Source organism: Misgurnus anguillicaudatus, chromosome 14 (genome assembly GCF_027580225.2).
Source record: "Misgurnus anguillicaudatus chromosome 14, ASM2758022v2, whole genome shotgun sequence".
In the NCBI taxonomy this organism is placed as follows: domain Eukaryota; kingdom Metazoa; phylum Chordata; class Actinopteri; order Cypriniformes; family Cobitidae; genus Misgurnus; species Misgurnus anguillicaudatus.
In genome coordinates, this window is record NC_073350.2 from 12,562,096 (window position 1) to 12,582,824 (window position 20,729).

General features: G+C 36.1%; 2 protein-coding genes across 6 annotated transcripts in view; one reads left to right on the forward strand and one right to left on the reverse strand.

Moving 5' to 3' along the window:
- Window positions 1–374: 374 nt before the first annotated feature.
- The window catches only part of LOC129427207 (tRNA pseudouridine synthase-like 1), a 60,691-nt gene continuing 40,336 nt past the window's right edge, over window positions 375–20,729 (reverse strand). The window contains exons 4-8 of one of the 5 annotated variants that reach the window (XM_073875895.1): window positions 5,815–5,877; window positions 5,512–5,662; window positions 4,549–4,690; window positions 3,292–3,549; window positions 375–946 (exon numbers count right to left, since the gene is read on the reverse strand). In XM_073875895.1, coding sequence (XP_073731996.1) covers window positions 788–946; window positions 3,292–3,549; window positions 4,549–4,690; window positions 5,512–5,662; window positions 5,815–5,877 — 773 coding nt within the window. In that variant the 3' untranslated portion in view covers window positions 375–787. The remainder of the gene's footprint in view (window positions 947–3,291; window positions 3,550–4,548; window positions 4,691–5,511; window positions 5,663–5,814; window positions 5,878–20,729) is intronic. The other 4 variants (XM_073875894.1, XM_073875892.1, XM_073875893.1 and 1 more) reach the window with 4 other exon arrangements.
- On the forward strand, window positions 9,980–15,963 carry LOC129427210 (trypsin). Its single transcript, XM_055183526.2, has 5 exons — window positions 9,980–10,285; window positions 12,126–12,282; window positions 12,767–12,908; window positions 13,142–13,408; window positions 14,461–15,963. The coding sequence occupies exons 1-5, from the start codon at window positions 10,171–10,173 to the stop codon at window positions 14,629–14,631; spliced, it is 852 nt and encodes a 283-aa protein (XP_055039501.2). The 5' UTR covers window positions 9,980–10,170; the 3' UTR covers window positions 14,632–15,963.

The window sequence follows — 20,729 nt, forward strand, 5'->3', positions numbered from 1 at the left end:
CATTATGAGAGGGAGAAGGGGAGCGGACTTTTCAGGCGAGTCGAATTACTCCCAAAAGTGCTATTACGCCATAAAATATAGTTCCTCTTTTAAATCCGCTTAGAAAAGCGCTACGTTTTATTTTGTACCACCAAACTTGCTCGTATAACTACTCGTCTTAAATAGGAAAAACATTGATGTGTTTGGTCACTTCTAACTTTATCTCTAAATGGTACCATTGAATGAATGGGGCTAAGCTAAATGCTATCGAAGCGTCGCAGTGCGCTCCAGCGCTTACGTGCACGCACACAGATGATAGAGGGATGTATCAACAATTCTTAGTTAAGGTAATAACATATTTTAATATTGAAAATGAGTAGACTATTCCTTTAACCAGGAAGTGCTTCTGCAGTGTTGTTTACATCTTTTGAAATGGTCTATTAAAATATAGGAATAGGGAATTGTGGCTGTTATGGGTTTTTATTTTTGTGAAAAGCAGAAATACTTAAACTTAAATTTACATCAACAGGCACCTATCATTGAAAATTTTATTTTATGACAATATAACCATGAATTTGCTCCAGTCAGTCTGATATCCAAAACTAAATGTTCAGTTATAAGTGTTCTCTGTTGTGTTGTGTTTTGGGATTATTTTCTTTCGCATTGTATAAAATTGATGGTTTATAAAGAAATTCTTTAGTTGATATAAAAGATTAAAGCAACTTTTAATGCAATTATTCAGCTCACATCTCAAAACAGACCACTGGTCATACTCTGGTGTCATTTTAATGTGGCAGTTCAGTATCTTTTAAGGGTTCGAGTCATTATTAATTATCCAGTTGATCCAGGAGATGTAGTTGCGGACTTTAGTGTAGACTCCAGGGAAGAACGGGTTGGCACAACTGATGCCCCAGGACACAATACCCTCAAACAAACCATTACAGATGAGAGGACCGCCAGAGTCGCCCTATAGCCAAGAAAAGCAAAGTTAGACTCACTTTGTAATCTTAGTAAAAAGAGGAAAAAGCACAGAATCAATGCAAGCATTTTTGTGTTTAAAAGGCGTCTAATAGGCGTCCAAACACAGCCTAGACGTCTAGGCTAAAATAAGGCTGTCAGAAAAGTTTAATAGACGTCTAACCATTTTGCTAGAAGTGTGTTACTCATAGCCGGACTATATGGGATCTATGGTCAGTGGCGTATTTAGCAAATTGGGGGCCCAAGGCGAAGGTATGTTTGGGGCCCCCCTATCCGACTTTTTTTACTCCAAAATGCAGATGGAAAGCAGAGAACGCACAAAGGGTAGCACTACACAAACTTATAGGCATGATAGAACACAATAGAGAATAAGTCAATGGGGCAAAAACAGGCACGGACAGTAAATGAGAGAGAAAAAAATGAAATCTGATGCTGCACAAGAACTAGCCATGCATCAAAGCCAATGTTGTTACTAATCTTTCACATGCCCAACACTGTGATAAAAAGTAAAAAAAATCCAGCCCACTAAGTAAATGAAAAAATTTGATTAACAGATTTATGAAAAATAAATATATTAACAAATATTTATCTGATTTAGTGGATGGTTTCATCACGAATATAATGAAAGGGTTGTGTATTTGCCCACAGTGTATTGTTGAGTTTTTGAAAATGTTTAAGGGTTTTTCCCAAATATGTGTCAAAATAAGATTTGTCACCAAAAATCTTTTCATTTGCTGAAACACAGAGAAAGTTGTGGCCAAAATAAAACTCAACAGCACCCCATAGTGGACAAAAACATCCTTTGTTATTTATTGTTATTTACTTTACCACAAAATAATTTTTATCAGTTTAGGGCTTGGGCTTTTACTAGCAGAACTAGACGGTTGACTCACCAAAGCCCCATCATCACTTTTTTTTTTTTTTTTGATCCACTTGGGTAAGATCAATTAATTCGCGTTTATATTTGTCTTGAATTGTCTGTTCGTGTACTTTCCCAGTCCTTCTGTCACTTTGTGTTTATCTTTGCGCCGCACAGTGCACACCATTACAGACTAGTCCATTTTAATTTGAAAGAAGGGGGTGTATTTGTGTAGTGACAGATAAACATGAACTGGACATTTTAACTACTACTTCAAAGTTTCAAAGTGTTTCTTAAGAATATTATTACAATTTACCATGCTTTTATTTAAAGTGTTCATGATGAGGCTTTATTTATTTTTAGGTTGGTTAGGGGGCCCCCTTATATGACCGCTGGTAGGGGGCCCCAAGCAGCCGCTTACCTATGCCTCTATTTTAAGACCCCCTCTGTCTCTGTGAGACAACCTGTCACATTCTCAGTTTGTTATGGCGATGCAGCGTCTCGTTCCCTTCTCTGTTTTCCCCAATCATTGCCCTCTGGATTGATTTCCCACAATCCTCTTCACTCCTTTACCTGAACTGTGTTTGTTATTATCCTCACCTGACAGTCATCACCCTCATCATTGTGTTAAATACCCTGTTGTTCTCTTTGTCCTGGTCCGTTCTCGTTTTTGCATTGTGTACATTAAAGATATGTGTTGTTACTGCTCGTCTTTCTGTTTATTGTTTTATTTTTAATTAAAGTTTATCATTTTTTTATACTCATAATATACTTAATAATTAATAATTAATAATTGCACGTACAAATAAGTGCAATTATTATAAAAAATTACAAATAAATGAAACCCCACCTCTAACCCCGCCCCTAACCCAACATCACGAGCAAATGCACATCGTAAAAATACATACAAATGTTTTCGAAGCGGATGGCAGCGCGCCGACATGTGGTGCTTTCGCACTTTCGGCGACTGAGCTCGTCGTCATTTGCCGATCCCATACCCCTCTCTCCTCCCTGTACTTTCCTGTCCTCTCCTAACCTCACTATTGAATAAAGGCAAAAACTGGCCCAAAAATATAAAACTAACTTTTAAAAAAAGTTTAGAAAAAAATACATACAAAAATTGTCGTACGAATTAATAAAATGCGTAAAATACGTACGAATTGGCATGAAATTGTGTTGGTCATATTATTTTAAGGGGCTTACAGTAATGTTGCGGTTAAAATTTTGTATGCATTTCCCAGTCAAATTTCTCCAAATTGAATACCAATGCATTTATTTAAGGTTTATTTCAGTGAAAAAATATCCTTGATATCATTAATATTGACTGAGTACGGTCATGTCAAAGATTGAAATCAATGTGAAGTCAATGAGAGAAATAAAATTTTAATCTCATATTTAGATTATAAAACTTTAGCCTGGATTTCACAGACAGGGTCACAAATCCCTAAACTAAATCACCACCCATCCTGACTCACCTGGCAGGAATCCTTTCCACCAAACGGATAGCCAGCGCACACCATGTTGTCTGTTATTCTGTAGTAATAGTAGTATTGACACTGAGGGATGATGAGGACGTCCACGGCGCGAAGGACAGGTGACAGGTAATAACTGTACACCTGTGTGACGCCCCAGCCGCTCACTGTGCATGTTGTGCCCCCTAGTAAGGTAGGACTGCTTGAGACCGGCATTACTGCTGGCTGAACATAAGCATTGAGCTCTGCCGGCTTCTCCAGCTGATGTAAAGATCAATGTATAAAACCAGGTTTAAGAAAAGTTACATTCACTGCAAAAAATGACTGTCTTACTTAGTATTTTTGTCTTGTTTTCAGTAAAAATATCTAAAGATTCTTAAATTTAAGATGTTTTTTCTTGATGAGCAAAATGACATAGAAAAATAAGTCTAGTTTGTAGACAAAAAAATTAAGCGAATATGTGCTTAAAACAAGCAAAAAAATCTGCCAATGAAATAAGAAAAAAAATTAAGTCTTGAATTAAGTGTTTATGAAATTTGGAGCCCCGAAGGGGACATGGTGCAAAATTAAATAAAGTTTAGTGTCAGGTGCGCACGCGATAGATTCACGTGCGCACGCGATAGTTCACGTGAGCACGCGAAACTAAACTTTAGATTTTTTTTACTCCAATGTCTCGGTAATAAAAAAAGGAAACTTATTCAAGAAATGTTTTCTTATTTCATTGGCCAATTTTTTGCTTGTTTTAAGCACCAATTTTACCGAGCCCCTAAGGTGACATTGTAGTAAAAAACTCTAAAGTTTAGTTTTATGTGCTCACGCGAAACCTTGACGTGAAGAATTTTTTTAAGTTTAGTTTTGCGTGCTCGCGTGAAACTTTCGCGAGCGCACGTGAAAGCGATACTTTCACATGAGCACGCAAAAAGTTTCACGTGCGTACACAATATTTTACGTGCGCACGTGAAACTAAACTATATTTAATTTTTGCTCCATGTCCCCTTAGAGGCTCCGTAAAAATTTTTGCAGTGTTCTCATGTTTTTTTTTTATTCGACTTTTCAAAACTGTCCACTTTATGAAATAGAGCAGCTATGACATTTTGCTAAACATATGTGTTTAATGGAAGAGAAAAAATTATATGAAATGGAATCACTTTCATCTATGGGTGGACAATTTATTACATATCTTTTCAACTAGAAAACAGATATATGTAGTCATTTAGGTAATGGCTGATTTATAACTTTTTATTTTTATTTATAACTTACTTTCAAGAGCATGAGGTCACTATCAAATGTCCTGTAGTTATACATGTAATAGACCAGCACTTTCGACACATTGAACACCTGCTCAAAGCCCTCTTTTATGGAGAGGTCATGTTCACCCAGAACCACTCGGATTAAATAATTCCTGCAGACAACAACATATAATATAACATGTGACAGTGTAGATCGAAAACAAACAATGATAATAACCAATAGATAATTCAATGATTTTTTTTTTATTTGCTGTTGCCATATGTACTTGTATGTTATTTCCTCCTCACTGTGCACTACATTCTTCTTATATACCTTTACTTATATCACACTGTGTGTATACCAACATGATCTCAAATTTGATCAATTTATTTATGTCCATGGCACTAACCCCAACCTCAAGCGACAATGGTAAGAAAATAGAAAAATACATTAAAAAAATACATCGGAAAAAAACTAAAAACTATTTAAAAGAAATTTTAGCAAGTGTCACGAAAAAGACATTCCTGCTCAAGTCACGAAAAAAGCTGAATTTCGTGCCATGGACATATTGACATGACATTTTATTGTGCCTTAATTATGAAATGCAGAAAGAATGAATTTCTGCTGGGAAGCACGCACAAGTCCTCGCTCAAGGCTCAGAAAAAAACGTGCACATCAAGGTACCATATCGAACGTAAAAAGAGCACCTATGAGCACCTTTTTCAAACCAATGGGATACCCTGGCCTATTCAATTCCGGTCATGGAGGGCCGATGTCCAACAGAGTTTATCTAACACACCAGCCTGTCATTTTCAACCCTGTAGACTTCCATTAGCTTCTTCAGGTGCCTTGGTTTAGGGTTAGAGTTAAACTCTGCAGGACACCCGCCCGCTTGGACAGGAATTGAATAGCCCTGACCTTTACGGTCTTGTGGACCTATGGAGAAACAGGGGAGTCCGATTTTACACCATGTGCTATGGGTGTAATACTCACGGCCTCCAGCAGTGGGCAGCACAAACCACCCACTGTGGGTGTATGAGAGTCCCACCGCAGTAATGATAGTTGTTGTACTGAACAGAGGCCTGATATTTGATGGAATAGGGCTGAACCTCCTGTCCTCCAATGATTCTCTGCTGCAGTGATCCTGTGAATGGGAGGAATAATGATAAAGCTCATATCCTCCACAACAACACAAAAACGCCTCACCGACAGATTCCTGTAATGTATGCACGTACTGCAACTATTGAATATGCATTGTATTTAGATGCTCTGTTATTCGGGAATGAATTGTTTTACCTTGAAGGGTTAAGATGATTAGGAGCAAAATGAATTCAAAACATTTCTTCATGTTTGAGGGATCTAAAACACAGAGGACACATGGAGGTCAAAAAATGACGCATAGACTACACTCAGCATTGGGTCAAACAGGGATGAACCCAACACGCAATGTGTAAAATATAAACATGGTAACCCAACTTTTTGACTTGAGTAAATGTTAATAGACTAGTAAAATGTTTTACAGAACAAACAGTTAATAAAGGTATCTATCATGCAATAGTTTAGATGTGATGCAGTGCTATAGGTTGCGTTTTGAGAAGAAAAAATATATGGGCTTTCTTCAAAATATCCAAAGGGACTGTATGTGTATTACATACAGCCTAAAATATATCATATATGACTTCCAGCCATAAACACAAACAAACATAAAATTGGTTTAACTCACCCAGAGCATGGAAAGCTCAATCCTGGGCAGTAATAATCCCAATAACCGCTTAACAGTACTAAAGAAGCTGAAGATATTGTCTTTGCTTTTATAGTGTAACCGCATCTCTCCACAGGGTTTTGTGGTGTTGTTTGTACACTAACTATACCCAACAACAAAAACAATAACATGACAAAACTTGTCTGACCCAAAAGCTTTCAATAGCACTTTAATTTGATGCCACAGTCTTTGATTCATAAAGAGTACCTTGAACTCAAATATCTATTGACTCTTTGGTTTGATAAAACTGTTTGCTGGTGAATGGGATATCGGGTGACTGTAAAATTGGGTGGAAAGGGCACTGGAATAGTGGTAACTAAAGCAGCTGTGAACAAGGTCTTTCTAATATCCCTTGGCGTTTATTAATGCACATCAGTATCCTCAGGGGAGAGCTCCACCTTGGAAGTGTTTGCTGTTTGTCTCTGTCCAAAAACATATGGCTCCCTTTATTGATGTAATGAAAGTGTACTTTGGTAGATTTGTGTTAATCACGCATATACAGTGGCAAGAAAAAGTATGTGAACCTTTTGGAATTGCATGGTTTTCTGAATAAATGTGACATAAAAAGTCAATGGTAATGATAAACATAATGTGTCTAAAAATAATTACACAAAAAATTCTGATCTTTCATGTCTTTATTGAACACACTCATTCAACATTCAAAATGGCAGTGGAAAAAGTAAGTGAACCCTTAGAATAAAAAATTGGTTGACCCTCCCTCCCTTGGCAGCAATAACCTCAACCAGACGCTTACTGTAACTGTGGATCAGACCTGCACATCATTGAGGAGAAATTTTAGCCCATTCTTCCTGCTTCCGAACTGCTTTAGCTCTTTAGATGTCTTCAGATATGTATGGCCCTCTTCAAGTCAATCCATAGCATCTCTATTGGGTTGAGGTCTGGGCTCTGACTTGGCCACTCCAAAAGGTGGATTTTGTTTTTCAGAAGCCATTCTGTTGTGGACTTACTCCTGTGTTTTGGGTCATTGTCCTGCTGCATAACTCCCCTTCTACACATTTACAGCTGAGATACAGACATTCTCACATTATTCTGAAGAATTGTCTGATATACTTGGGAATTCATCTTCCCCTTAATGATTGCAAGCTGGCCAGGCCCAAATCATGATGTTTCCTCCACCACACTTTACAGTTGGGATGATGTTTTCATGATGATATGCCGTGCCCTTTCTACACCAGATGTAGCGTTGGGTTTTATTTTATTTTTCTAAAAATAGTTCAATCTTAGTTTCATCAGTACACAAAACATTTTGCCAATACCGCTGTGGAGTGTCAATGTGCTCTTTTGCAAACTTCAGGCGTGCAGCAATCTTCTTTTTAGTAAGCAGAGGCTTCCTTTGTGGTGTTCGCCATGGATACCCTGCTTGTTCAGTGTTTTACATATTGTAGACTTAACCCTAACCCCACAATGTGAAGCGCATCACAACATGTATGTATCACGTCATGTTTGTGGCTCTTCATTTCGAAATATGTGTTCGTCATGTCATGTAAATTTATGTGCATCACGCGTGATGTCAAAATATGAGCCTGCTGCAGACGCTTCGAAGGGGTTTATGATAAAATAGGCGCTCGTGTTTGCCAGATACTCACTTAATCTCGTGTGTAATCAGAGTTTAGTGTTAAATTAGTGTCTTGCGAGTATATTTTGTGAACGCAAGCATCTCTTTTTTCATAAATCCTTTTGACACGTGTCCAGCAAGCTTGTTATTTGATCCGAACATGACGAGCAACACACATGACACTCCGAACACATATTTTGAATTCGTGCCATTCGGAAGAGATGTCAACATCCGCCACTGACACTAACAGACCCACTAACAGTTCCAGTTGCCAGACCCAGCATTATTACTCCATTCACTTCTATGGTCTAATCTTAGCCACTGTACTTTGCTACCTTTCCCTACTTAGCCCATAAGCTCTGGAATGATTTGCCAACTGATGTCCCTGAATCAGACACAGTCAATCACTTTAAATCTAAAATTAAGACTTTTTTTCTTTAACAAAGCATTCACATAATTTGTCTAGTATATTATACTTATCTCGCAATAGTTAGCTTGTATGGAACAAAGCATTCACATAACTCATCTGGGTAATATACTTATGCCGCAATAGCTAGCCTGTCTATATCTGCGCATATATTAAAACACAACACTGTGTGTGACACTTGCATTACATGCGAACGGCCCCGAGGACATTGGGACAAACAGACCCAGTTCCGGCTGCCATGGAGGTCAACACACCACTGATCTACTGGCCGTGCTTCAACGTGATGCCCAGCCGATGCCTGACCAACGACGGAACCCGTTAAATATCCTTATCTGTTTACATACCGTTTACATCCCATATAAATATATATATATATATATATATATATATATATATATATATATATATATATCTCAAGTTTTTTTTCCTCCTATGACTTTTTGTTCCTCCCAGAGGTTTTTCACCTAGGGGGTTTTTTAACCCCAGGGAGTCAGCCAACACTGGCTTAACTTAGCACCCTCTGTATACGAGACATTATTAATACGCTCGCTTAAAGCGTAACTAAACCCCTGGTCAGAGCCTGACTCTACCCACTGGCAATATTTGAAAAATGCGAGAAAAGTGGGCAGATCCCAACGGAGATAGAGGGGACGACGAACTAGCTCGTACCAAGCATTGGTGAGATCGTAACAAGGGCGTGGTGAGCTTGAACCTGCTTACGTCACGAGTTACTTTTTGGACCCAACATCCAATAGGAAAATTCAACTGCAGTAGCCACCGTTCAACCTGAAGAGGGCAGCACTCAGACGTTTTTACACCATATATTGAAGTATTGAAACACTTTATATCCAAATGTCAAAAAATGTACTAAAATCAATGAACAGCACTAATAAAGCATCATTCTTACAGATCATTAACTAAAAAAAGTTGGTTAAGGGTTTAGTTACTCTTTAAAGTTTATTCATAGCCGCTGTATTTTGCTACTTATATTGTCTGTCGATTTTTCTGTGTTTCCCCTGCTTCTTTTAATGTAAAGCTGCTTTGAAACAATAACCAATTGTGAAAAGCGCTATATAAATAAAATTTGAAATAAATTGAATTGAGTTAATCTCCCCTCTCGTTTCTTAAAGGTACATCAGGTGATAAAGCGTTATTAGCGGTGTAAAGGCTGAGGGTTCGATTCCTGGGAACACACATATTAAGTCATATAAGATGAAATATAAAATGAAATGCTATGTTAACTCATACTGTATCTTGCTCATAACCCTGCCTTTGCTGTCGCTGTCTCTCTGTGTGATTCATGTTCCCTCAGGGTTGATAATAGTAACACAAAGACACAACCCAACTGCTCAAGTGTGCTACTGCATTATGAATGAAATCTGATGACTGCTGATGTCTCACGCAGAGGACAGAGGATTTCCAAACAACAACTGATAAATTCACATCCATGTAAAGGATATATAATGTGATAAGATGGACATTTAGCACTAATAGATAATAGCACTAAAAGTTGATCCTTGCACTGAAAAAAAAATGCAGCATGAAGTTAAAACAACTTTTGACCTGTGATAAGTTGACATAACTTATAAAAAACAAGCTGAAATTGTTTGAATTGAACTTAATTTTTTTAAGTTAAAGTAACAAAAACATATGTTGATTTGACAAAAATGCTGTTTTTTTAAAGTGTGGCTGATAATCAGCCACTTTAAGTGCTATATACTCTCATATAATTCATTGACTTTATGTTTACTGTAATAAAGGAGAACCCTGCTGAAAGATCAACTCCCATTAGTTTTCGATTCATGAATCAAACATTGTTAGCTATGAAAACTGAAATTAGAACTCTGGAAACCTGAGGAACGGCATTGATGTGATTTCTCTAGCAGGATGTCAAGGGTTTTGCTTGATATAGCCCAGCCAACATTCAGCCTTGCTTTACAGGTTTGCTTTGCAATGGCATTACTGCTCTTCTTAGTGCTGCTGCAACTCTTCCCAGTGAACTGTAAGTACACTAACAACAGTAATTACATTTCTTGTGCGGGATTTTCAGAAATATTCCAGAGAGGTGCATGGATCAATAGATCTTTCTGTCATTTAAACTTCATTGTTGCTCAGTGTTTGCTAAATCATCCACCCATTACGTAACCACTATTGAAACTGACAATGTTGACATAGATTAGTGGTAGACCGATATTGTTTTTTCAGTTCTGCATTCAATCCCATCCAGCAATGCTAAAGATTTGGATATGACCGTATTTGCACCTGTTAGCATGTATTGCTTAGCACATCATTGATTACAGTGAATAACATGCAAAATGCAGGATTTTGTAATGGTATTACATGGCAATTCGTATGTATTTTATGAGGTGGATAATTTGTATTCATTTGTACGCTGTAAGAAGTTGAATCAACTTAAAAAATTACGTCAATCGGTAACGCTTACAAAAATGAAGTTTATTCAACCTAAATTTTTCACCTAAAGTGAAATTTTAAGTTGAAAAAAAACGTTATTACCTTTTAACTTTTTACACTGTATGGCTACAATCGTACATTTTTGTACATTTGCTTTTGCCCGTGACGCTGGGGTTATGGTCAGGATTATGAGTGGGGTTTCGTTATTGTTTTTTATGATAATTGTACATTTTTGTACGATTTACTTCGTATACTGTAAAGAAAAGTTGTTCCAACTTAAAGGAAAACACCACTGTTTTTCAAAGTTCTTACCTCAACTTAGACAAATTAATACATACCTATCTTTTTTCAATGCGTGCACTTTTAATCTTTGTACAGCGTTTCTTGAATGTGTTAGCATTTAGCCTAGCCCCATTCATTCCTTAGGATCCAAACAAACGTTTTATTTTGTGCCACCATACTTACTCGTGTAACTACTCATGTAACAGTCTTTAAATAGGGAAAACAGGGAAGTGTTTGGTGGCTTCTAAATTCATCCCTGTTTGGATCCTAAGGAATGAATGGGGCTATGCTAAATGCTAACACATTCACGATACACAGTACAAAGATTAAAATCACTCTAAGTCACTTTGGATAAAGGCATCTGCCAAATCATATAATTCATATAATTAGAATATCATCAAAAAGTTGATTTATTAATTCCCTTCAAAAAGTGAAAGTTTTATTTATATTCATTCATTACACACAGACTGATATATTTCAGATGTTTATTTCTTTTAATTTTGATGATTATAACTGACTACTAAGGAAAATCCCAAATTCAGTATCTCAGAAAATTTGACTATTACTTAAGACCAATACAAAGAAAGGATTTTTAAGTGTACAAAGAAAGGATTTGTTTGACAATCCTCTCCAGGGTGAGGTTATCCCTATTGCTTGTACACTTTTTTCTACCACATCTTTTCTTTCCCTTCGCCTCTCTATTAACGTGCTTAGACACAAAGCTCTGTGAACGTAGCTGATTAGAGTGTGGCACCAGGTGTCTTCAAAATTGAACCTTTTACAATATTATAATTTTCTGAGATACTGAATTTGGGATTTTTCTTAGTTATCAGTTATAGTCACCAAAATTTAAAGAAATAAACATTTGAAATATATCAGTCTGTGTGAAATAAATGAATATAATATACAAGTTTCACTTTTTGAATGAAATTAGTGAAAAAAATCAACTTTTTGAGGATATTCTAATTATATGACCAGCACCTGTATACTAATAATTTAAATGCAACTTTAAATAATATCTGGTCATTTAGCCCAAAATATCAGGTTTTATTTTATTAGTATTCAATTCAGCACGAATAGGAATGAGATTAAAAATTCAACACTGGCTTCTTTGAAAACTTGAAAAAATCTGTTTATTTTCCTCATAGGTCTGGACTTCATTCAGGGGCGCATTGTTGGAGGATACACCCCATCACCGAATTCAATCAAATACATTGTATCAATACAAAGCTCCAAAGGTGTGCACTTCTGCGGTGGATGTCTGGTCCATAAATACTGGGTGCTCACAGCTGCTCATTGCAATGGGTCTGTGATATTTTTTAAAGAAATCTCTCAATAATGTTTTTTTTTAGTAACTGATCTCCTGACTAATGGCCAAATCTGTGAGTGAGATGAAAGCCAGGTTATGGCAGACATTCAGACAGGATGAGCTGTAACCTTGACCTGTCATCACTGTGTGGTACTTAATAGATGTTGGCTTATCTGTTGCTTGGCACAGCTGAGGCTGCTAACAGGGAGAAATATTGTCATCCATCTCATGTCCTTCACAAAGAACATCTGTGCAGAGCAAGTGATGACTGCAATTCAGACATAAGGCATTTCAATTTGAATTTTTATTGAAAAAAAATCAACTAATGTCAGACGTTTGCAGTTTTCAGGCCTTTATTGATCTTCCAGCCAACTTGTTTAAAGGGATCTTGGGTACTTTTCAGATGGTTATGCTTGGACCGGATATCGACTAGCTCAGGCTGTTTTTTTCATGTTGATGGTCTTGTTGCTTGTCTTTAAGGGTTGGTGACATGATGGTGGTGGCTGGAGATTTTAGTCTGGGTACTTATGAGGGAACTGAGCAGTTGTCCAAACCTCAGTCTCTGATCCCACATCCACTGTACAACAGGAGCACTAATAATGCAGACATCATGCTAATAAAGGTATGAGCAAAGTTAATTTTAAGAATAATTAGTTTGCAGATGACATTTGACTTAATTTTTTTTAAATAATGCAATGTAATTCCAACTTAAGTGTCCAAATATGTAGCAAGCAAAAACAACAGCTAGATAGTGGTAACCTTGGCATATGTTGATACAGAATAAAAGTTTAATGATGAAAGCTGTGTTTTCTGCCACTCTTGTCCTGATCTAGTTCTATATATGGTTTCTTTCAGCTTAGTGTGCCCATAGAGCTGAACAGGTATGTGTCCCTCGCCCCACTCCCCAAACAGAATGCAGGGTTACTGGCGGGCAGGATTTGCCGCGTGTCTGGGTGGGGCTCCACCAGCCACAGTGGAGGTCAAAATCCCCTCACTCTCCAGACAGTCAAAGTCCCCATCGTCTCTACTGCCAAGTGCAATGGCAGTGAATCTTTCAATGGAAACATTACAGCCAATATGATCTGTGCGGGGACAAGCAAAGGGGGAAAAGATGCATGTAAGGTATACCTCCGGATTGCACAAACCTGTATCTCATTAAATTTTAAAAAGAGATACATTCATGTGAGCTCTTCTTCTTGGAAACCAAAGAAGTTAGGAATTTGAAGAATAGGCATAAGCCTTTATATACACTCACCTAAAGGATTATTAGGAACACCATACTAATACTGTGTGTGAACCTGTTTCGCCTTCAGAACTGCATTAATTCTACGTGGCATTGATTCAACAAGGTGCTGAAAGCATTCTTTAGAAATTTGTGGGATGCACATCCAGGGCACGAAGCTCCCGTTCCACCACAAAGATGCTCTATTGGGTTGAGATCTGGTGACTGTGGGGGCCATATTAGTAGAGTCATGTTCAAGAAACTAATTTGAAATGAGTTGAGCTCGTGCAAATTGTAGCCTCTTTTCCTATTTGTAGTGGAGATGATGGTACCCGGTGGGGTCTTCTGCTGTTGTAGACCATCTGACTCAAGGTTGTGCGTGTTGTGGCTTCACAAATGCTTTGCTGCATACTTCGGTTGTAACAAGTGTTTATTTCAGTCAAAGTTGCTCTTCTATCAGTTTGAATCAGTCGGTTCATTCTCCTCTGACATCTAGCAACAAGGCATTTTCGGTCACAGGACTGCCACATACTTGATGTTTTTCCCTTTTCACACCATTCTTTGTGAACCCTAGAAATGGTTGGGCGTGAAAATCCCAGTAACTGAGCAGAGTGTGAAATACTCAGGCCGGCCCGTTGCAACGCTCAAAATTGCTTAAATTACCTTTCTTTTCTATTCTGACATTCAGTTTGGAGTTCAGGAGATTGTCTTGACCAGGTCCACACCCCTAAATCCATTGACGCAACTCCATGTTGATTAGATAATTGCATTAATGAGAAATTGAACAGGTGTTCCTAAAAGTCCTTTAGGTGAGTGTATATATAAAACCTGATTATCAGTTATTTAAGTGCTCTATTGCTGTAAATTAATGTTAGACAGTAAAAGGTTAAGAAATGATTCCTTTAATTAAGAACCTTTTACATTCATGTAAAAGTCTGCTGTTTTGTTTCAGGGGGATTCTGGTGGCCCTTTGGTGTGTGAGGGACGGGTCTATGGTCTCGTCTCTTGGGGAAATGGCTGTGGAGATCCCAAATTTCCAGGAGTGTACACAGCCGTTTCCAGGTTCCGCAAATGGATTGACCAAACCATATACAGCCCGTACCTACGATGCATGAAGCCATGAAATCAAACTTCACTGTAGTTAGAGAACAGGACAATTTAGATGTAAGCACATTGAAATATATGATAAAATGCTTTCAAGTACATTTTTATTTTTTATAATTGTTTAATAGAGAACAGGATTATGCTTACGTATCCTCAAGGTTAAACTTTTGTCAAGCCGGCTGTCAATCTGTGATGTTTAGATTGTCTATTAAGCAATCATAGTAATACTAATAAAGAGTAATGCTGCTCTTCTTAATGTTGCTGCAACTCTTCCCAGTAAACTGTAAGTAAACTAACAACAGTAATTTCTTGTGCAGGATCTTCAGAAATATTCCAGAGAAGTGCATGGTTCAAAAGATCTTTCTGTCATGTTAACTTCATTGTTGCTCAGTGTTTGCTAAATCATCCACACATTACGTAACCACTTTTAAAACTGACAATGTTGACATAGATTAGTTGTAGACCGATATTGTTTTTTCAACTGTGCATTCAATCCCATCCGGCAATGCTGAAAATTTGGATATGACCGTATTTGCACCTGCTAACATGCATTGCTTAGCACATCATTGATAACAGTGGATAACAAGTGAAATGCAGGTTTTTGCAATGGTATCCAGTGTTGGGGAAAGTTACTTTTAAAAGTAAAGGATTACAATATTAAGTTACTCTCCCAAAAAGTAACTAATTGCATTACTTAGTTACTTTTCATGGAAAGTAATGATTACGTTATTTTTATGTTATCTCTTTCAGGACTTGCAGGTGGCTTTCCATCGCAAAAATGACTGAAACTCCACTCAGGCGCGCACGCATGGAGTGCGTAAATCTACGTTAATACGTTTAGTTTAATGCAGTACATTGCTTTTTTACATAGAATTAATTAAACTGAAAAGTAACTCAAAAATTATTATGTACATTTATAAAGTAATGCGTTAGTTTACTTGTTACTTCAGAAAAGTAATATTATAACGTAATGCACGTTACTTGTAATGCGTTACCCCCAACACTGATGGTATCACATGCCAATTTGTATGTATTTTATGAGGTGGATAATTTGTATTAATTTGTACACTGTAAAAAGTTAGATCAACTTAAAAAATTACTTCAATTGGTCACACTTACAAAAATTAAGTTTATTCACCTAAAGTGAAAATTTAAGTTGAAAAAACATTATTACCTTTTCACTTTTTACACTGTATGACTACAATCGTACATTTTTGTACATTTGCTTTTGCCCGTAATGCTGGGGTTATGGGCAGGGTTATGAGGGGTTTCATTATTGTTTTTATGATAATCGTACATTTTTGTACGATTAACATTGTATACTGTAAAGAAAATGTATTCAACTTATAAAAAATTGTAAATTTTCTTAAAAAAAAATTCAGACAATTTACTCACCACCATGTCATCCAAACTGTCGATGTCTTTCTTTGTTCGGTCCAGAAGAAATTATGTTTTTTTAGGAAAACATTCCAGGATTTTGTTTCCACTTTAATAGACTTTAATGGACCCCAACACCCAACAGCTCAAATGCAGCCCAAAACTGCAGCCTCAAAGGACTCCAAACGATCCCAAACGAGGCAAAAAATATGCACCTCCAAACCACAACCTCCCGCCTCCCACCGGCCGTGCGACGAGCCAGCGCGAACTCAAGCAATTGCGTAATGACGTGGAAAGGTTACGTGTTACATGAAACGCACATTTGCAGACCATTTTAAACAATAAACTGACACAAAGACATTAATTAGTATCAATTGACATACAACAACGTCAGAACGGTCCTCTTTCTTTACACTTGTAAACACTGAGGCGTTGTGTCACATATGTCATCTGTGACCTCTTGACGTGACGATGTATTACATGAGGTCGCGCTGGCGCGCCACACGACCGGAGGAAGACGGGAAGTTGTGGTTTAAAAGTGCATATTTTTTATTTTTCTTGCCAAAAATGACAATCGTTTCGCTAGATAAGACCCTGCCTCGTTTGGGATCATTTAGAGTCCTTTGAAACTGCAATTTGAAACTGCACTAAAACTGCCAAGCGCTGGGGTCCATTAAAGTCCATTAAAATAAATAAAAAATTCTGGAATGTTTTCCACAAAAAACATAATTTCTTCTCGACTGAACAAAGAAAGACATCAACATTTTGAATGAAATAGTGGTGAGTAAATTATGTGGGGTTTTTTTTAAGAAAATGGACTAACTAATCCTTTAATAAAGTACCGGTAAATTGCATGGTTCCATTAAAAAATGTAATTAATTCAACTCAAAAATATTAGTTGACACAACATAACACAGTCAACTAATATTTTAAGTCGAATCACTTCAAACTTTTAAGGCAACCAGACAACTTACCTTTTAAGTTGAACCATCAAATATTTTTTACATTGTAATTAATACAAATTAGCCAACTTGTTAAATATGACGCGCAAATTCTCGTAAGATCAGGCTGGTTATACAGTATCTACTTTACATTCACAATGTTCCTGTAGCTCACAGTGCATTGAATTAACATCCCAAAAGCCCAAGGTTACACTGTAAAAAAAATCCGTAGAAACTGCAGCTGGGTTGCCGGTAACTTACCGTAGATTTAAGTTTATGTTATTTACTGGCAACATTTTGTTCAAAGTTAAATGAACATTAAACATTTACAAGTCTTTCTCTTTACAGAGTAAAACTAAAAAAACAGCATCAAGCTAAACATTCTGGGAAACAAAATCTGAAGCAAAAAACAGAAAAAGGTTGATGATGATTTCTGGTTCCCAGAATGCTTCGCATGAGGCTGCTATTGTATAGTTCCACTCTGTAAAGATAAAGACCTGTCAATATTCAAAATCCACTTAACCTTGAACAAACTCCTGCCAGTAAACAACATACATCCAAATCCACAGTAAATTACCGGCAACCAGCTGCAATAACATTGTAATTTCTACTGATTTTTTTTACAGTGTACAATTTTAGTCAAGCCGGCTGTCAATCTGTAATGTTTAGATTGTTTATTAAGCAATAATAATAATACTAAAGTCAAGCTCACCAAACCTGAACATGCAGTGAAATGGATGTGAATGTAGTATAACCTCGCCTGATTATAAAATATTTATAATCAAACCACTATATATATATTACACACAAACTTTTGCATACTACTGTATCAAAAATTATGGGGCCATTTTCTAAATATTTAGATTTTTTTGCTCCCTTTAGAATTCTGATTTTCAAAGGCCAAATTTTGCTCTAACAAATTATACATCAATGGGAAGCATATTTATTCAGCCATCCGATGATGAATCACAATTTTAAAACAATTGACACTTATATGACTATATTGTGTACTATAGTATCACAATTACTTCATGTTTTAAGTTTAAATCACAGATTTTTAAATAAAGAAATTGTTATTTTGCGCCTTTTAGTGGAAATGCAAACTAAAAGCTGTTACTTCTGAGGAGACATCTTTCAAACTCAGTTAGCAAATGGTGTTTTGCATAGTTTGCATAAATAATCACTTACAGTTGAAATGCCTAATAAATAAGTGAAAGTAAAACTCAAAACGGTTCATATGTTTAAAAAGAGATCCAATTGACTGTTAAGCTGTAAAAGGACTTGCGGTTATGCTTCACATTCAACAATGGATGTTTGCAAATCTAATAGGACAGGGTGTGTCTGCAGTTACTCTTCTCTAGAGGTGGCATCAGTTCCCGAGCTTTTAGTTTCATTGCCTGCATATGACACCGCATGTAAAATGATCAGATGTATGACAGACCATGTGTGTCTACACACAATGATGAGCAGCGGTTTGTATCGGATGAATGCGGCCAATTTTACAATAATAACAAGATCAATCATCACTTACATAAACAATAGAAATTCATCTTAAATGTTAAACCAACCAACAATAGTGATCATTGGGGAATAATGACGTTTTTGGAGGCTTGCTACTAAGTGCTAACACGTTGAAATTATCTGATGGATCTCTGAATAGTGTTTATGGGAAGTAAAGCATAACAGCATGTTCCCATGAAGTCAAGCATTGTGAATGAATATGCCACACAGACATAAGTCAATGCTAAATAATAATGTGTCGTTTCCATTTGATGATAAACTAAGAGTTTGTGATTAATGTGCTTATTATTTGTGATAATAATTTGATGTGAAATGTGAAACATTATGTGCAAAATGACATTGAAAGTAATTAGGAATAGATGTTTGTGACAGAATAATATTTTGCAACTTTGGTTCATCATCAGTATCTTTGGTAACAAAGAACAAACTTATCAGCAGTGTTGGGGAAAGTGACTTTTAAAAGTAATGCATTACAATATTAAGTTACTCCCCAAAAAAGTAACTAATTGCATTACTTAGTTACTTTTAATGGAAAGTAATGCTTACGATACTTTTCCGTTACGTTTTATTACTTTGCAGGTGTTTTTATGACTGAAAAGATCTGCATTCCGAATTTGAATATTTCCATCGTAAAACTGTCAAGCTCTGGTCTGCCATCTCCATTTCTGAGAGTGTGTAATTCCACATTAATACGTTCAGTAATGCAGTACAATTTTTTATACATCTAATAAATTAAACTGAACATTAACTCGCATTAATTTGTAAAAAAAAGGTAACTCAAATATTAATGTGTACATTTATAAAGTAATGCGTTACTTTACTTGTTACTTCAGAAAAGTAATATTATTACGTAATGCACGTTACTTGTAATGCGTTACCCCTAATACTGCTTATCAGTATAAACCAGTGGTTTTCAATGGGTTGCAGCTTTGTAGATTTCTTTAAAGTCAGCAGGCATAAACAATGCAATGCATTTTATTGTCGTCAAATTGGTCTACGGTGCCAAACTGGGTAAAATGTATCATAGACTGCATTCTGTGAGTGCACTGTAAAAAGTAAAAGTTGGATCTGCTTAAAAATTACTTCAGTTGGAAACACTTAAAAAATTAAGTTTTATCAACTTATATTTTCTCACTTTAAGTAATAAAATAAAAATAAAAACTTTAAAAATTACTTCAATTAACATTGAAAAACGTAAGGGTTATTAATAAAAAATGTTCACTTTAATTTAAATTTTTTGTGTGTTACTAATTATAAGTTTTTTATTATTAATCCAACTTTCACTTTTAACAGTGTGGTTGGTATGTCCTTGTGTGACAAGTGTGTGACCTAAAAGTAAATTAATCAAAATGACAAAATTAAACAATTTCGACTTGTTTTTCTAAGTTATGTCAACTTATTACAAATCAAAACTTTAAAAAGTAGGTTGAATTGACTTGCATAATTAAGTTGTTTAAATTTCATGCTGTTTTTACAGTGTATTAAAGTTGCACCACACAGTTGTGCTATAGATGTGGCGAATTACTGAAAGCATAGGACCATATATTTAAGAGACAAATTAAGTAACCAAAAATGACAATTATCGTATTTTAACTTTAATAATTGCGTCACTATGAAAAAAAATAAAACTGCCTTAAATGTTTGTTTATTCAAAAATAATTGTTTATTAAAAATTGGTTTTACAAGTCAGTTCAAGTCGCTATTTTAAGTTTGCCTCTGGTTTCACTTTTCAAATGAAGAAATGAATAATTGTTCTTCAAAGTTATAACAACTCATTAAAACAAGTTAAAATTGCTAAATTTGATAAGTTAAAGTGTAGAATTTTTGTAAATATGCTGTTAAAAAGACTTGTAAATCAAATGGCATTTTAAGTCAAAAGTAATTTTCCTATCATAAACCCCTAATGATAGAGTTAAAAATGACCCAATGTTGGGTTGTTGTTATTAAACCATGGGGTATAATAACCCAGCAGTTGGGTTAAAATAACTTAGCAAATGTTCTGTCCAATATTATGGGCCAAAAATAACCCAGCCATTTTTAGAATGTACTTTAAGGAAACATGCATTATGGATGTGACAAAAAGGACACAAGTTTTGGGGAGATAACATAGGAATCTTTAAATTAAAATGCACAAACCATAAAAAATGGAAAAGGGACGACTCTACAAGGAAAAATATTTTTATTTTTATTTTCATGTCCACATTTATGACAAAGAAATGACTTTATGGATGTGACAGCTCAGTTACCGTACCAAACTATAGACGTTTCATCGGACGCA

Bases quoted from the DNA above. Each gene is read 5' to 3' on its own strand.
- LOC129427210 (XM_055183526.2), top strand. From the start codon at position 10,171: ATGTCAAGGGTTTTGCTTGATATAGCCCAGCCAACATTCAGCCTTGCT. The intron at 10,286-12,125 runs GTAAGTACACTA...TTTTCCTCATAG, and splicing joins GCAACTCTTCCCAGTGAACT to GTCTGGACTTCATTCAGGGG. The intron at 13,409-14,460 runs GTATACCTCCGG...GTTTTGTTTCAG, and splicing joins GGGGAAAAGATGCATGTAAG to GGGGATTCTGGTGGCCCTTT.